At 43.2% G+C, this 17,203-nt stretch overlaps 1 protein-coding gene across 1 annotated transcript in view; it reads right to left on the minus strand.

Annotated features, from left to right (window-relative positions):
• Positions 1–17,203, minus strand: part of KIF27 (kinesin family member 27) — a 551,081-nt gene that overhangs the window by 469,519 nt on the left and 64,359 nt on the right. The window contains exon 3 of the mRNA XM_085633120.1: positions 5,625–5,825. Within this exon, the coding sequence (XP_085489246.1) occupies positions 5,625–5,825 (201 nt within the window). The remainder of the gene's footprint in view (positions 1–5,624; positions 5,826–17,203) is intronic.

A 17,203-nucleotide genomic window follows, 5' to 3' on the forward strand; every position in this document is an offset into this window, starting at 1 on the left:
GCAGTGCTAAAGCAAACATCTAAGATGAAGGGCTGTGATTAATGTAGCAGGCTATTTTAATTGAACCCCGCTCACATGACCCCTTCTTCCACGTTGTGCACAGGGGTTGACTGGTGAAACAACCTCCATTAGTGGTTTTCCTTCGAACTGGACGTCAACTCAGGAATCCGAGTCTGACGGTATCACGCACACCGATGCTCGGAGGCTACACATCATTCCTCCATCAGTGCGCGTCAAGGCTAAAAGAAGCAACGTGAGCAAGCCGGCTGTTACTCCAAAACAATGAGTTCCTTTCGAATAAATACAGTAAGTTTTGCGGGCCTGTCCCTTCTTTACTGTTGGGACGTTATATTATTTACTCCACTGGGAGTCATTTTTGGACCCACATGGCTTGTTAATCCGGTTCGGTTTACATGCACAATGGTGCAGTCTTGTGATTTACGTCTCTATCGGTCTGCAAATACAGACATCTATGTTTCGTTTTAACAAGGCACATTTTACATGCACATTTGTGTGTGAGAATAGTTTCCCGCTCATAAATTTAAGTATTTAAATATGCATTTGCACACATCGTGCCAACAGGAGAACGATTTCACTAGCACTGTGGCGCCGGCTATAGTGGTTGCAAACACTGTCCATAATTTATTTCTCTTTCCTAGTGAACCCCGACTGGGGTCCACGGTGCCATATATATCTGACAGGACACAACGGCAGAACTAGTGGGTTGGATCACCAAAAAAGAAGCAGATTTTCTGGTGAAGAGGGAACGAAGAACCCCGTACTTCTATATCCTCCCCAAGATATAAAAAGGGTTAAGACCGCCACCAGGACGACCAATCGTCTCCGGGATGGTTCACTTCTAGAACAGTTGTCACGGTTCTGCGATCACTTCCTTCAACCAATTGTACAAAAGACTCCGTCCTTTGTGAAAGACACTATGGACATCCTGCGCCTGATTGACAACTTAGACACTACAATGGAAGTCAATCTCCGGGTGACATTGGATGTGGAGGCCTTTTACACTAATATCCCCCAAATGGCAACATTGGAGGTGATAGAGGCTGCCCTCCACTCTGAGACATGGTTATCACCAACACCAGTGCACTTTGTTATGGAGAGTGCCACCCTATCCCTAGTTAAAACTGGAACGGCATGGTGAGCAAAAAAACGATGGATTTAGGCCCAGATCTCTGTACTGGGGTGAATGTATGACATTGTTCTGCATTCTGTACATCAACTGTTGTTTTTGCATTTGTCACCCCGAGTGCGCAGGGTATGCCCAAACGTGGGTCCCGTGCTCTCCATGCCACTGGAATCAAGCTATCCTGGCTGAAGAGGGGTGAAACCCCGAAACCGGTCCTAGGATGCTTGTTTCCAGACCAGGGAGGACCTGGCTTGGCTGTTCAGGCTGGACTGTTCCCATGAGGCACAGGGTCAAGACTGATTTGCATATGGCTGGGTTCAAACTGGAACGGCATGGTGAGCAAAAAAACGATGGATTTAGGCCCAGATCTCTGTACTGGGGTGAATGTATGACATTGTTCTGCATTCTGTCCATCAACTGTTGTTTTTGCATTTGTCACCCCGAGTGGGAAGGGTATGCCCAGACGTGGGTCCCGTGCTCACCATGCCACTGGAATCAAGCTATCCTGACTGAAGAGGGGTGAAACCCCGAAACCGGTCCTAGGATGCTTGTTTCCAGTCCAGGGAGGACCGGGCTTGGCAGTTCGGGCTGGACTGTTCCCATGAGGCCCAGGGTCAAGACTGATTTGCATATGGCTGGATTCAAACTGGAACGGCATGGTGAGCAAAAAAACTATGTATTTAGGCCAAGGTTTCTGTACTGGGGTGAATGTATGACATTGTTCTGCATTCTGTCCATCAACTGTTGTTTTTGCATTTGTCACCCTAGCCCTTACAGCAAATGTCTTCCTCTTCAAAACCCAACTGTACCACCAAACGCAGGGCACTTCCATGGGTAGCACCTTTGCTCCCAGCCTAGCATGTCTATATATGTCAGCATTTGAGCAAAGGGCCATCTTCAATGCATTCAACCCTTACACCCACAATATCCTGCTATGGTGTTGGTAAATAGACGACATAATAATACTCTGGAAAGGTAACAGTTCGTCATGTGAAGAATTCTGTGGGTGGGTGAACACCCTCAATACATTCCTGCATTTTACCAATACGATATCAGAAACAAGCTTACCCTTTCTTGACTTACTGATCACCCTCAATGAGGATCAATGAAAACAACAGTGTACACTAAGCCTACTGATTGCAATAGCCTTCTGATGTACAGTAGTCACCACCCAAGGGCACTAAGAGAAAACCTCCCTGTTGATCAGTTCCTAAGACTACGACGGAACTGCAGTACTGTCCAAGACTATGACACAGAGGCAGACAAGCTTGCCACTACACTGAAACAACAAGACAGGCCACATCAACAGAGCAAAAAAGTGTGCACGGAACAATAACAGGGAGGCACTGTTAGATTATAACACCAATAAACCTGCGACAGATGAAAACCTCACGTGTCATCACATTCAGGAATATATGTGGAGTGAAGAGAAAAGGCAGGGCATAGACATTTGGAACAATATGTAAGACCCATCTGTTGAATGCTGCCCCCCAATGCTTGAGCATCTACCACTATGGGCAAACTAAAGTGCTTTGGTGGCTGTTGTAGCAGAGGAAGAGGAATGGGAGGACTGATGCCCCCGCTAACCCGCACGTTGTCTGCCAGACTCGCATTCCCATCCATGGAAGGACTGGGGTTATGCAGCATCACTGGTTAGGAAAGCTGTCTCTGTTTAAATGCCAGCCCTCTGGAATAGACTTTAAACCTTTGAAATTGATGTGGAAACTTGTTTGGCAGGGGTCAACAACCAGAAGGAAAGTGCTGCAGCACTGCTGTCTTTAAAGCATTAGAATCTGAAGTCCTCCTTTTCATGGAAAAAGCCAGACCCATCAAAAGGCATTTCCATTAGGATGGCCTGTACACTGCCAGGGAATCCAGTGGATCACATCCACGCTTATCTACGAAGTATCAACTGCCATTCACAGGCAATCTCCAGTATCCAGACCTGTGCAGATAACATATTTGGCCACAACTTGTCATCATGGATTGTCTGTGCCAAAGAGGTCCTACTGTCTTCCAGGACTACCAGCAAAATCTCACTGATCATGTCCCAAACTGAATGTGTGTAATGGCCAAGCGGACAAACGGCATTTATAGACCACAGAGGAAGACTGCGGGAAGGAAACTTGAGCTTGTCAAAAGCATTCATCCTCTTGGATTCTCTATCCAGAGAAGTGGACAGAAATAATATCAGGTTCACCTTACTGACTGAAGCCTGTACTTTCTGGGGTGGGGTGGTTGGTTACAAATGGTGAGAGAATCTGGGTTACTGGGAACAGGTCTGGCCACCTGCCCATTTACATGAGGGCAAGAACAAGCCTTCGAACAGGTAGCCATCAAAGTATCAGTGAAGACATAATTAAAGGGAAATGCGGGCTCAGAACTGCGCTGGCACAGGCTTCTAAATAGCTATTAGAGCATTTGTTTTAGTCTCAATTGAAGATATTCAGCATTCTAGTGCCACTGCAAATGAGGCACTCTCTTCTGTTAGTGGCCCAAGCAAAGGCAAAATGGGAAGCTCACAACCATTCTATAAATCAATGTATAAGGCATAAACAATAGAACGACGGAGGAGCAAGCCATCCTCATCATTACCAACATCTTGGGGTACCCTCTGCTCTAGCATAGGATCAGAGGCAGAACCTAAGAAACAATTGAGCATGTGCTGGTAAGAGCACTGGAACTGGCATAGAGTCAGGTTGCTTGATGACCAGTTGTGCTTTTGTTATTTCGTAGCACATCATCGGGCGGGGGCTCAAACTGAAGTCAGCTAGGGGTCTGACATTGGCCTACGCACCAGATTATCTTCTGACGCTACTGGTGTTAGTAGTAGCATCAGGATAGCAGGGAATGGCATGGATCTCAGGGCTGGAGTAAAAGTCTGTACTGCCACTGGTACATACTCAGGAAGGGTCCTAATGGGACATACAGCAATAGAGAAGGACCCACCAGCAGTAACCTGACTGGGGCCCCCGCAGTTCCATAGAGTCTGCAGGGACACCAGAAGGAGCCAGAAAAGCACAGAAAATTAACACTATGTCCTCCTCAAAGGATTCCCCCTGCTACAGGGTCAATGACTGAGGAAGTTTACACCATGTCAGGACTAACATAGATATCTATTCCATGGCCAGAAATCTTGAAGGAGTGCAACTGTCACTGACTTGCCCTCCCACCTTCTTTTTTCTTGTGAAAGTGCTGGGATGGGGTCGAGTCCTGCTTTACTTCTTGCTTGTGCTTGCACTTCGACTTATCATAGGATTTAAGCTTGAAGTTGAAAGTATGCAGGAGAAGCATAGGGACTGGGACCCAGTCAAAACACTTGACTTCGATGAAGTCTCCAACTTCTTGTGTTCGGCAACATACCAATTCACTTCCTGATCTTGAATCTTCTTCCGGTGCATAAGAAAACACTTACAGCATGACTTAGAATTGTGTCTCGAGTCCAGACACTAAAGACACACCTTATACAGATCCATGACCGACATCATCTTCCTGCAGTTGCAGCTTAGCTTGAAATATGTCATTTTGGGTGGGGGCATCATTCCCTAAGACACTGCGAAAGTGTTAGAAGTCTTCAAAACACTGACAAAAAATTTAAGTGGAGTTCTTGATACACATCAAAAGGCACAGAAAGAAAGAAAGTAATGTCAGTGCGCAAGGGCGGTGGTTATATGCAGCTCTCTATTGCTTCCGGGTGCAGTGGGGAGTCAGAGTGAAGCCGCACAACCCCACCTAGCAGTGCGCAGGAACACTTCTATGAAAAAGATTTCTGGGTCAATCCTCAGTGTCCAGCTTCAATAAACAACACCTATTGCAAGGATAGGGCCTAGGAGATGGATTTATAGGCAATTGCCCATCCCTGTAGGTTCATTTGGAGCAGCTAAAACTGTAAGTGGGTTAGACAGCTGAACCAGAACTTGCACTGTTGGCTGTAACAAAGTGACTGGGGCCAGTAACTGACCTTCAGACCTTGAAATCTACACATGGGTGAATGAGAGGAGCAGTCAGGTTTGAGGCCGACGGATCAAGCTGGACTCCCTAGCCTTTAGTTTTGTACTATGTGTACTATTGTGTATTCAAGAAGTCAGAGCTGATGACTGAGAACAGCATGGAGGCATAACGTAGTCTGGTATGAGGAAAGTTGGAAGGGGTTTGGCAATTTGTGATTCGACTGCTCCTGGTCACACAGTTCTATTAGTTACGATCTCTCTGTATGTATTTGAATACCCTTGAGGTGAGAGAGCCTGATGGAGAGTAAGTGCTGGAGGGATTGACTACTGGTTACAGAATGGACTCTAGATTAAACTGCATTAGGGAGAATGGTTCCAACTTCTGAACCTTCAATATCTATACCAACAAAAAGTCTGTTAAGGTCACATACTCCTTAGTGTGATGCACCTTCAATATTGGGGTGACATCCAAACAGACTCTTGATGTCTCTAAATTTAACGATCATGTATAATACAAGATAAAATCTTACCTGTATTTCCTTTTTCATCCTCTCTAATGTGTAAATCTTTCATTGACGTCTCCAGCTCCAACAAGTCTCGCAGGTCTTCCTTGTACACCTCTATGTAGGACACTTTCACACTGAAGTCAATGTTATGGTTTTCAGAGATGCTCTCGAATAGGTCTTGAATAGCGTGTGGTATGATGCCTTTCTCATCTTCAGCCACTGTGGCTGAAATAATGGCAAAAACATACAAAGATTTAGCAGTTTTACTTATGATTCAGAACTGACATTGCGATTTAGGAAAAGGCTCAGGAGAAATATCAACCATAAATTGATGGAAACAATTGATATAATAAATATTTGTACTACTCATACTTTTAAAATCATATGTGATAACTTAGCTATTGCCATTAAAGGCAAGTGAAAGGAAAATCCATCTACATGCAACCTGTTTGATTATCAGCTGCATCAAAGGGGTCTTTAAAGATAGTACTTTTATAAAAATATTTGTATCTTTTGCCAGCTACCAGACATGATCATGAAGGAGACCTAGAAGACATCTGGTTTACAAATGAGCATACCTTCTCGTTTTGTATTAACCTTACCCCATCTGTCCATCTTGTATGTTTGGAGATTGACCACAGAGACATCTATGATTGCAATGAGGGCAGAATAAAATGGTGGCATTACCCATGATGGAGGACCACCATTATAGAAAAGGAACTTAAATGAATATCAACGAGAATCCAAAAGTGTACGGTAAGGTGCAAGTAACCCAGCTTATATTGAATCATTTTTGGGAAACAGACTTCCTCAAATAGTAATTTACTTTGAAATATTTCTTGACATGTAGCACTTCAATAGTAACAAAATATTCCTGAGCACTTAGATAACCGGGAATTTAGTTTCTTCTTCCTGCCTCCATCACTTCCTCTTACTCCTTCTCAAAACGCAGTTGTAAATATGGGCAACGAGCCTGGAGGAAGCCTGGAAGAAGCTTTATACCATTAGTTGGCAATAATGAGGCATAAGCATTGGAGGAAAAGGAGAAGCTAATGGAATAGGAGTACCAGATGTAACAAAAGCAAGGCACAGCCATTGCTAACATACCTTGCAGTCATTTTGGGCTCTAACACATAATCAAGGTAGAAGTCCTGATAGGTTAGTGATTGTTCGGGCTAAACAAATTACAAAGGTGTTATCTTTCAGCTGCCACTAGTATAGTCTATGCTCAAACATTACCCAGACAAGCTCAAACAAGCTCAAACTTAAAAATCAAACAATGTGCCAGCTCAAGAGACTTGAGAACACATAAACTTTTTTTTCCATTTGTCTGCTCAACATAATTTCATGTATCCAGGTTAAATCTTAAGGTATCACTGATCCCATATGCAGACTCAATCAGTGTGACTTTTTCATATGGTTCAGCAGTGTCCCACCTCTTGGCGCCATTTCCCATTCATTGTAAATAGCAGCTAAGATTTATGTATATTTACTTCTAAAATCTAGACTGTTCTAAATTACATCTTGGCTATGCTACACTGACCTACAGTCTAGCTTCCATTCTTGATGCACCACTTAGTCTGTACTATCCAGGGGGTCTTCAATACACTAAATATTGAGGTCCTCTTGTCTATTCTGGTCACTTGCATGGGGTTGTACAGATGGCTCTTTCAGATACTCACCCATCATAAAGGCATATTGAGTGCATCATCGTTCCATTCTATCGCCCATGTATTTCAATCATTACATAATATCACTGAGAGAGCTAACATGCACATATCCATATACTGGTAGCATGTAAATGGCACAGGTTATTTTTCTTCGTTTAGTCTCTTAATGCATGTCCGCTGCCAAAGAGACTGTCTGACTGTCACCAAGGAATGATCTTTTCGCTTAAAATCAACCCCTGCAAATAGAGTGTTTTCTTAATTTGTATTCCTTAAAAATGTATTTAGGAACTGCCTGAATTTCCTGTTTGGCTACAATATCCATCAGTCTTTCTGTATCACATTCTGTAAAATCCCTGGGCTCCACTCAACTCTTCATCGAAAGTTACACATCAGGAAGTTAGCCTTGTACCTAATGTTTCCTGGATACCAAAATACATATCAGAGGCGCCTGAGCCACTCTAAACCTTGGATAGACGTTATTATTTGGAACTGGTGGAACCATTCCTCCCATAATTAAGTCCAGGTGGTCAGGGTTATTCCTGGTCAGAGTGAAGCCTACCTCCAGAGTCCAGAGGAAGGGAGGAGGCATGTCTTTCCCCTCACCCGATGAATCTGAACAGAGGACAAACCCAGGGCCCAATTATTCATTCTCTTTCTTTCTTGCTGCCCTTGAAAAAGGCTGCATCTTGGCACATACCTGAGGGGCCTTGCTACACTTTACCTATCTCACAGGCTGGGATTCCGTTATGCCTGGGAGCTATCTTATGCATTTAGGAGAATTACAAGCATCTGCTTTGTGCTGTCCTCTTCACAATGGGCCTTGAGGGACTGCTTTTTCATTTCATTGAGAGGCCAAGATACAGTACCTCCAACCATGCATTCTATGACCAACCTCGACAACTAGGATTTTCCAGTAGTGGACGGTTCAGGCAGATCCCAGTGGTTCCCCTGTCCCAAGGTGGGTAAACTGGGGACATGCCAAAGGTCCTCACCTCTGTGTGACTTCTGGGATGGAATACGGAGAGAGAAGCTCTAGGTCACCAACCTCCCAGCAGAACGCGTCCCTCTAAGGGTGCCCTGATTTGGTATACTTGCCTGTGGGTACATGTCTTCCAAAGGAGTCAAAGTCAGACTCTCTAACTCTGGTCATTTCCTCGACTGATTTCAACCAGTTTATGTGCAGATGGGGAATAGGCTCATATGACTGGACACATTCTTAATGCAGTTCAGTCAGGAAGAGGGAGAAGATCTGCGAACACTCAAGCAGGTCTGACACCTCCACCCATAGGTCACTGTAACTCTATACACAATGAAATTAGAGAAGGTGAAGTAATGCCAAAACTGCATATTCCCAGCGGAAGCTGAGAACTGGGCAGCTGGCCCAAATCTCTCCACCATCTTAGATTGTGATACACACAAAGGAATGCTAAAATGGATTCCCTTGTGCACTCTGTCAGACATGCAAACAGGCTCTACCCTCATCTAAATCACACAGATGGATGGGAAAGACCCCAGTTAAGGAAGTCTGCCAGAATCTGAAGGAGGTAGGTTAAAATGCCTGTCCTTCACTACACACTATGCTGCCATCAAAGCAAGTCCCACAAAGGCCAGGTAGGGAGTGCAGTCACCACTCTCTCAAATAGGGGTCATTTTACGTGTCCACCACGACTTAAGAGCACCTCCCTGAACTCTTAGTCTATGTAACAGGGTGGCCCCACAGTGAGCTTACAACATTGTCTGGCTAACCCCTCTTCTTCGGATATGCATGTGAAAGTGGTAGAGCTAATTATCTACTGGCGGTCGCCAGTAGAGAGTTATAGTTAGGACCGTGTTTCCATAGGAAATCTGCAACATTCTATTTGGAATAACTTTGGCGCCGGTTGACGAATCCTCGCGAAATTTTCAAAATAGGTGGGGCGCTCCGCTCCGCTCCTACCCTGAAAGTCTCGGGGGGATTTGTCAAGCGGGGGCTGAGAAAAAAGGGGGGTCCCAAAACGCGTTTTCCCCATGCAATTTTCCATAGGGACCTTTAGTCCAAGGTACAGCCCGAACGGCTGAACAGAATTACTTGAAATTTGGCAGAGAGGTAGTCCTCAGCTCAGGGAAGTGCCTTTTGCAGGTCTGGTGTCAATCTGTTCAGTAGTTCCTGAGAAAATCAAAAGTAAAATCATATATATATGTGGGCGGGGCCTAACCACACATCTCATCCTGAGATCTGATTGGCTGTCAGCACTTCATCCAAGAAGTGTTGGCAGCCATCTTGGGACCAATATACATGATAGCACCTCATTAAAAAGCATTGCAGTTAATAGAAGGTTTTAAGACTTTAGTTACATTATAAATCATTTGTTGATGGTACCATACTCATTTTAGGAATTCTGGTATGTTCTAAGGTGATTTCACCATGTGAAAAAGCCTTCTGCTGGGATATCATGATTGAGAGAAAAATATTTTCTCATGCTTTTCCCACAGAGGTTTGGAAGGTGATCTATAAGCTAAACTGAGAGCTTATTTTCTGTAAATTCACATTATCTTTCTCAGTCATGTGAGAATGAAGTCTGACATTCTCAGTAAAACGTGTACATCCAACAAGGGCAGAGACTGTCAGTTGATTCCTTTGTGTTCTACAGCAGCTTCCCAGAGTGTTCCAAACAACAACTAGAGCGCTAACAGTCCTACTTATGATAAACGTATGGCACACCTGAAGCCATCTTGCTTGGATTAAAGTGGTAACTCTTAAAACATTTAATTTAAAAAGGAACAAAATGAGGGGGTTCATTTTTCCATAACAAGTATGATTAGTGCTGCAGAAAGAAAAACTAGGGCACATTTGGCTTCTGAAATCCTCTTTTATTTCATTAAAAAATTCTGACATGCAGACTGAAACATGAACTTTCAATACCAGCAGCAGATTTCCCTGGTGAGCAGTAGCTTTACTACAGTGATCTAATGAGCAAAAAGAGTGCTAACATTCTGAATTTATGGCAAATGTGTGACACATCTGAATGCCTTCTTGATGAAATCAAAGTAAAAAACTGAAAGTATTTCCAACTGAGGAGACTGCAGTAAATGAGGAAATTAGGAAACTTCATAACAAATAAGTCTCCCAAGATGGCCACCAGAGACAAAAGAGCCCAAATGTAGCCCAAATATCACCCAGATGTAGCCCAAGTATAGCCCTAAGACAGAATGTCCCAGAGTGTTCTTAAAAACAACTAGAGCGCTTACTGTCTTCATTATGACAAAAGTATGGCACACCTGAAGCCATCTTGATTGGAATAAACTGGTAACACTTAAAACATTTAATTTAAAAAGGAACACAATGAGGGGGTTTATTTTGCCATAGAAATTATGATTAATGCTGAAGAAAGAAAATGAGGGCACATTTTGAGTGACTTCTCAAATCCTCTTCTATTTCATTAAAAAATTCTGACATGCAGACTGAAACATGCACTTTTAATACCAGGAGCAGACTTCCATGGTGAACAGTAGTTTTACTACAGTGATCTAATGAGCAACTAGAGTGCTAACATTCAGAATTTATGGCAAATGTGTGACATATCTGAATGCCTTCATGATGGAATCAAAGTAAAAAACTGAAAGCATTTCCTACTGAGGAGACTGCAGTGCATGAGGAAATTAGGAAACTTCATAACAAATAAATCTCCCAAGATGGCCACCGGAGACAAAAGAGCCCAAATATAGCCCAAAATCACCCAGATGTAGCCCAAATATAGCCCAATGACAGAAGTGTGCAAAACACTTATTATTTTGTGTTTTTGCAGTGTTATATAGTGCAGACTTGTCAGGTATTGGAGTGCTTTACATGAGCATTGGTTACATCACACAAGAACAAATTAATTTTGGTTGTAGACATGGGGAGACTAAGTGATTTGACCAGAATCACAGAATGTCGAGCTGAAGCAGAAACTCCAACCTGGTTCCCCAGTTGCAAAGTCTGCAGTTCTGGAAGTAACACCACATCCTCTCCCCTAAGTGCAACATTTAATCAAGTGGTCAACTGGATAAAAAAACATAAAGATAACAAATAATTTAAAAGTGCTTTGTCGCTATTTGAAAACTCAGAAAATATGTCCTTATTTTAGTCTTTTAGAGCACTAACCATAATTTTGATGCCAATAAGAGCCTCTCATATATGTAATTTCTAAAGGAAATGCTCTAGGTGTTACAGTTTTGATTACATCAAGATGACGTCAGGCGTTCCACACTTTTGTAATAAATATAGAATGTTAGCAATCTAGTTGTTCATTAGGATACTGTTGAGAGGCAGAGGCCAGGGGCACGGACTCTGAAAATTGAAGGCAGGTAGGAGGGTGCAAAGTCAACAATTTAACCACACTGAGCAGGCAGGAAGGGCCGTGGCAGCACAACAGACTATGGAGGGCAGTGGAAAGGGGGGCAGGGGCAGCAAACCAACAATACAGGACTTGCAAGAGAGGCTGTGGCAATGTAATAGACCATTGTGGGCAGAAGGAAGAAGCAATGGTAGTACAACCATACATGCCAACAGACCCGATTCAGTCAGGAAACGTCCAATGTTTTTAAGCTCAAATGGGCTTTATTTGATCTGTCTCCTGTCTACAATCTCCTCTTTTTCAATGTAACTCAAAGGGGAAAATCAATACCCCAGTTTTTTTTCAAAATCTCCCTCTTACCAAGTTCAAAATGTTGGCAAGTATGGTACATTGGATCATGGAAGGAAATGGGGTAAGGACATGGACTTGGATAACAGAGGACAGGAGGGACATGGAGAGGTGCACCAAACTGACCCTGCAGGGCAGGCATCAGGATTTGCAGCAGCACAATACACCACACAGGGCATGCGGGACGGGAGTGCAGCACAACAATCCATAGAAAGCAAGAGGGAGGGGACAGGACCATGCACATGGACAACAGAGAACAGAGGGGCAAGAGGCAATGGTAGCTAGCTAACCATAATGGACAGACAGGAGAGAAAGCTGCAGCATAACAGACCATAAAGGGCAGGAGGGACGGATCAGGGGCATTACAATGGAACAGACAAGCCAGGAGGGAGGGAGTAGGGATCTGCACATGTAAACAGAGGGCTGGGGGCAAGGGGGCAGGGCAGGGCAGGAGCAGCAAGATAGCCATGGAGGTCAGGCAGGATGGGCACTAGAAGCAAGACACACCATGAAGAGCAACAGTGAGACTGTGATGGCATACACACAGACCATGGAGGGAAGGTGGGAGGGGGTCAGGGGCAGCTAACTGACCACACAGGGAAGGTGGGAGGGGCCATGGCAGCACAGAAGACCATGCATGGCAAGTGGGAGGGTTAGTGGCAGCACAATGGCTATGATGGGCAAGAAGGAGGGTGCAGGGGCATGCACAAAGGACGATGGAGGATAGAAGGGAGGGTCAGGACCTGTGCACAGACAAGACAGTTCAGGGAAAGGAGCCTCACAACAGACCGCACGGGGCAGGCAGGAGGAGCAGTTGCAGCACAACAGACCAGGGAGGGCAGAAGGGTGTGGCAGTACAATGGACCATGTAGGACAGGAGGAAGAGGATAGGGGCATGGCATGTGGACAGGCAGGGTGGAGGTGGCAGGGACAGGTTACAGTCATCTGACAATGCTAGGCAGGTGGGAGGGGAGTGGCAGCCCAACAGAATACTCAGAGTAGATAGGAGTGGCAGGTCCATGGAACATGGTGGGCAAAAAGAATGGAGCAGGGGCATGCACAAAGACATCGGAGGGCAGGGGGAAGGAGAATAGGGGCAGCAAGCTAAGCACAGAGTTTAAGCAGGAGGTCAATGATGGGGCATAGAATTGGGAAAATGGAGGGCAGGAGGAGGGGACTGGTACATCATACTAAATTGAGGGCAGTGGCAGAACATCAGACCATGCATGGCAGGAGGGAGGAGGCTAGTCCATGGATTCACACAACAGAGGAGGGGGATGGGGCAGCAAGCTAACTGTTCAGAGAAGGCGGGTATTAGGAACTTTATTGTTTTTAAAACGTGTGTCTGTGCGAACTACTTAAAATATGAACAAGTATGCAGCATAATCTCACTTTTATTCAGGAAGAAGAGGACGTTTGTGACTGTGACTCCGGGCTCACTTGGCAGAAACACCCCCTGACCCTCCACCCCCTATCGCAAAATGTAATGCCCGTGAAAAGGGTAGGTGAACACAGTGTTATATAGAACATAGTCCTGAGAGCACGATTGAAAATGAAAACTAGATATAGTGTATTGTATAAACTATGCACCAAAAAGTGTGATATAAGATGAACCGGGCGTGAAATATAAAATGCAATACATTGTGCGCAATGACAGATTCATTGGAGAGCGCGAGATAGCACAGGCACTAGCGCGTGCTATGCGATGTGCGCCTTGGAGTGTAATATGCACAGGGCAGTGTTGTGTAACCTAACTAGTCTCTAAAGTTGTAATATAAAATATGATTGGAAAGAACATAGATTTAGGAATATAGATTAAATAAGCAGTGTAAATTGAAGAACAGCGTAACTCTTGAATACAAAACTAAATAGTGCTAAAGTGCTTTTTATGCATTATTTTTATTTATGTTTTTATAGATTTGTAGCAAAAATATATGTATATCACCTTATTTACAAATACATGTTTTAAATTTCATTTTCAATTGTAAATCAATTATGGATAGGTTAACATGTTTTTCACAAATATTTAACAAAATTTACAAAAATTCCATTCTGTGTGACATAAATACAGAAATAATAAACATGGTACACCGATATCTAAGCAATGATGTGCAGAGGATGAAGTATAAATATGGCCTTAGGATGCTTCCACAATCCTACGCGCGTTTCGGCATGTGCCTTCATCAGGGGGCCATACATAGGTTGTCACTGGAATATTATATTAGGTGGATCCGCTTTGTGCTGGGTGTTACTTGTCCGTAATTGGGGTCCAATGGAATTTTAAAATGTGTTTACAGGTTCTCCCTGGTGTTCGTGACAAAGAGAAACAGGATTGATTGCTCTTGTATCGTAAGCGTATTCGGTTGACGGTGTAGACTATCTACGCGCGTTTCGGCATGTGCCTTCATCAGGGGGCCATACATAGGTTGTCACTGGAATCTGAGTAAGAACATGTATAAAAAATAATATCAAGAGTATGCTGTACAATGATGTGACCTAATACAGACCATAATTGACTATCGTGATTTCTATGGTCAGACAATTTACAACACTAGTCTATCACATCTCTTTTGACATATTTGTGTTTGAAAATTGACTTTTCACCTTACTTAATCCCTTCACCAAGAAAGTGACTTTTTTGCATTCTCGGAAAATAGCTTAATTATGAAACGATTCTACGAACTACAATATTCACTGTAAGAAGGGAAAGGAAGAAAGAAAAAGGGGGGGGGGGCCAAGAGAAACTGGAAAATCTAAAATGATTGAGCTGCTGGAAACCAAATTGTGAATTTTGATAGCGGATAAGACGTGCTGACCTAGGTGTTAGTTAACTTCAAAGTGATTTGCTAGGGGAACTATGATGGAGAAGATCTTTACCTAATTACTCTATTGGGACTACAACTCTTTCGATAAAATGGAGACGACTACAGACGGATGTGCTAAAACGAACCTGCAGATCTGTATTGCAGCTGCATTTTGTTATATATAGCATGACTCACATTATATTAGGTGGATCCGCTTTGTGCTGGGTGTTACTTGTCCGTAATTGGGGTCCAATGGAATCTGATATTGTAAACAATAGAAAATAAGCTGTAAATTTATGTCAAGTTGTTCAGAAAATGGTGGCGAATAGCAACTAGGATTGGCTAATGTCAGAACGCTTACTTTAAAATGTGTTTACAGGTTCTCCCTGGTGTTCGTGACAAAGAGAAACAGGATTGATTGCTCTTGTATCGTAAGCGTATTCGGTTGACGGTGTAGACTATCGGCTAATTTGGGCTTAAGCTAGTTGTCTGAAAAAAGTAGAGAATAGAACAATTGCAGTGGAAACCAATCATGTTTCAACTGGATCAGTCCAATTATGAATGCGATGATTATCTTACTTACATCTATAGAGAAAATAGGCGTTCCACTTAATTATGTATTCTTATGACCTCCGATCTTTGACTTGTGTCCTATCAAGGAAGAACTAAAAGATGGAAGCAGAGTATGTGTGTTAATAATGTTCTCTATCAAGTTTACTCTGTGATGGTAAGACTCGTGATTGAACGAACGCGTACTTACTAAGCGTCCGAGGTGGTGACCTCCGATCTTTGACTCGTGTCCTACCAAGGAAAAACTAAAAGATGGAAACAGAGTATGTGTGTTAATAATGGTCTCTATCAAGTTTACTCTGTGATGGTAAGACTCGTGACTGAATGAACGCGTACTTACTAAGTGTCCGAGGTGGTGTGTTTTCTACAGTGACGACTTGATTATGCTGGATATATCCTTAACGGAGCCCCGCCGTTCCTATGGTTAACTGGCGTGCGGTTCCTTGAAAGTCTAAAAAAGGAGGGAACAAGTATGAAAATACCTATTGTGAAGGAAACTAGTTAATCGTAATATAACTAGTACACGAGTATGGGCGTACTTACTCTGTGTCTTAAAGGTAGTTCATTCCAGCATAACCTCTCGGGCCGGCAAGGCGTCCCCGCGACGGCGTCTTTTTTCCCTCGTGTTTACGATCGGTTGAGGTTAGGGATCATGGCTACTACTTTTTGTATGCTTAATGTGTGTTTTGATTGGGCAGTCGTTTGATTGAAAATAAAATTAAGAATAATAAAAAGAGGACTGGCAATAACATGGCTTGTTGAAGACTGTGGCAATGGCGGCCATCTTAGAGTGGAGCTCAAGACCCAAAACTATTGGGTGAAGTGATCAAACACATTGAAGGTGGAATCCATAGTATAGAGTATTACATACTATGGGTGTTGATTTATTTAATGGCTTGTTCCCAAGGTATTTCACTGTTCATACCTTTGAGATAAGTATTCAAATGGAAAATCCAAAACACTTCTCTTTTTTTGCATATATTTGTACCTATATTTGTGGGATGATTTCTGATTTTTTCTAGAATGATCCACTTTATTTGATCAGGTGTATGATTGAATTCCACATAGTGACGCACCATAGGGGCTTGAATTTTCTTGGTCCGTATTGCTGACCTGTGTTCAGTTAGTCTAGTAGATAGCATGCGAGCTGTCTCTCCAACATAGCCTTGGTTGCAAGGGCATATTAACAGATATACGACGTTGGTGGTCTTGCAATTAGTAAAATTTGTCAATGTGATATTTCTGTTATTAAAGGTGAATTCTTTGGTTTCTATTGCTGAATCGCATGCTGTACAGGACATGCATTTAAAGTTGCCTGTCAATCTGGTGAGACCTGTACTGCACATTTGTGTTTGGACATCTATAGGTGTTGTTGTCAACCGCGATCTCACTACCAAATCTTTGAGGTTTTTATTTTTTCTGTATGCGTACAGAGGTTTTGGTAAAATTTGACCTCTTGACTTAGTAGCATTTAGGATATGCCAATTCGAATTGATGACATGGCGTACTTTGGCATTCATCGTGGAATGTCTAGATATAAATACTAATCTAGAATTTGGAACTTTTTGGCGTGATGTTAACAGGTGTTGCCGGTCATAGAATCTTGCTCTCTTGTAGGAGTCTCGTATTAGGCGTTTGGGGTAGCCTCTTGTTAGAAATTTTTGTTTCATTTCATCCGCTCTTATGTCGAAATCTCTCAAATTCGTGCAATTCCGACGAAGACGCAAGAATTGACTAAACGGTATGCTGGTCTTTTGGGTAGATGGATGAAAACTATCAAAGTGGAGAAGCGTGTTACGCGCTGTGGGCTTTACGTAAAGATCCACTTCTAGATGATCGATGTTATTTTGAATTTGTATGTCCAAGAATTCTACTTTGGCATTACTGGAGTTAGC

Source organism: Triturus cristatus, chromosome 2_1, assembly GCF_964204655.1.
Source record: "Triturus cristatus chromosome 2_1, aTriCri1.1, whole genome shotgun sequence".
NCBI classification, from domain to species: domain Eukaryota; kingdom Metazoa; phylum Chordata; class Amphibia; order Caudata; family Salamandridae; genus Triturus; species Triturus cristatus.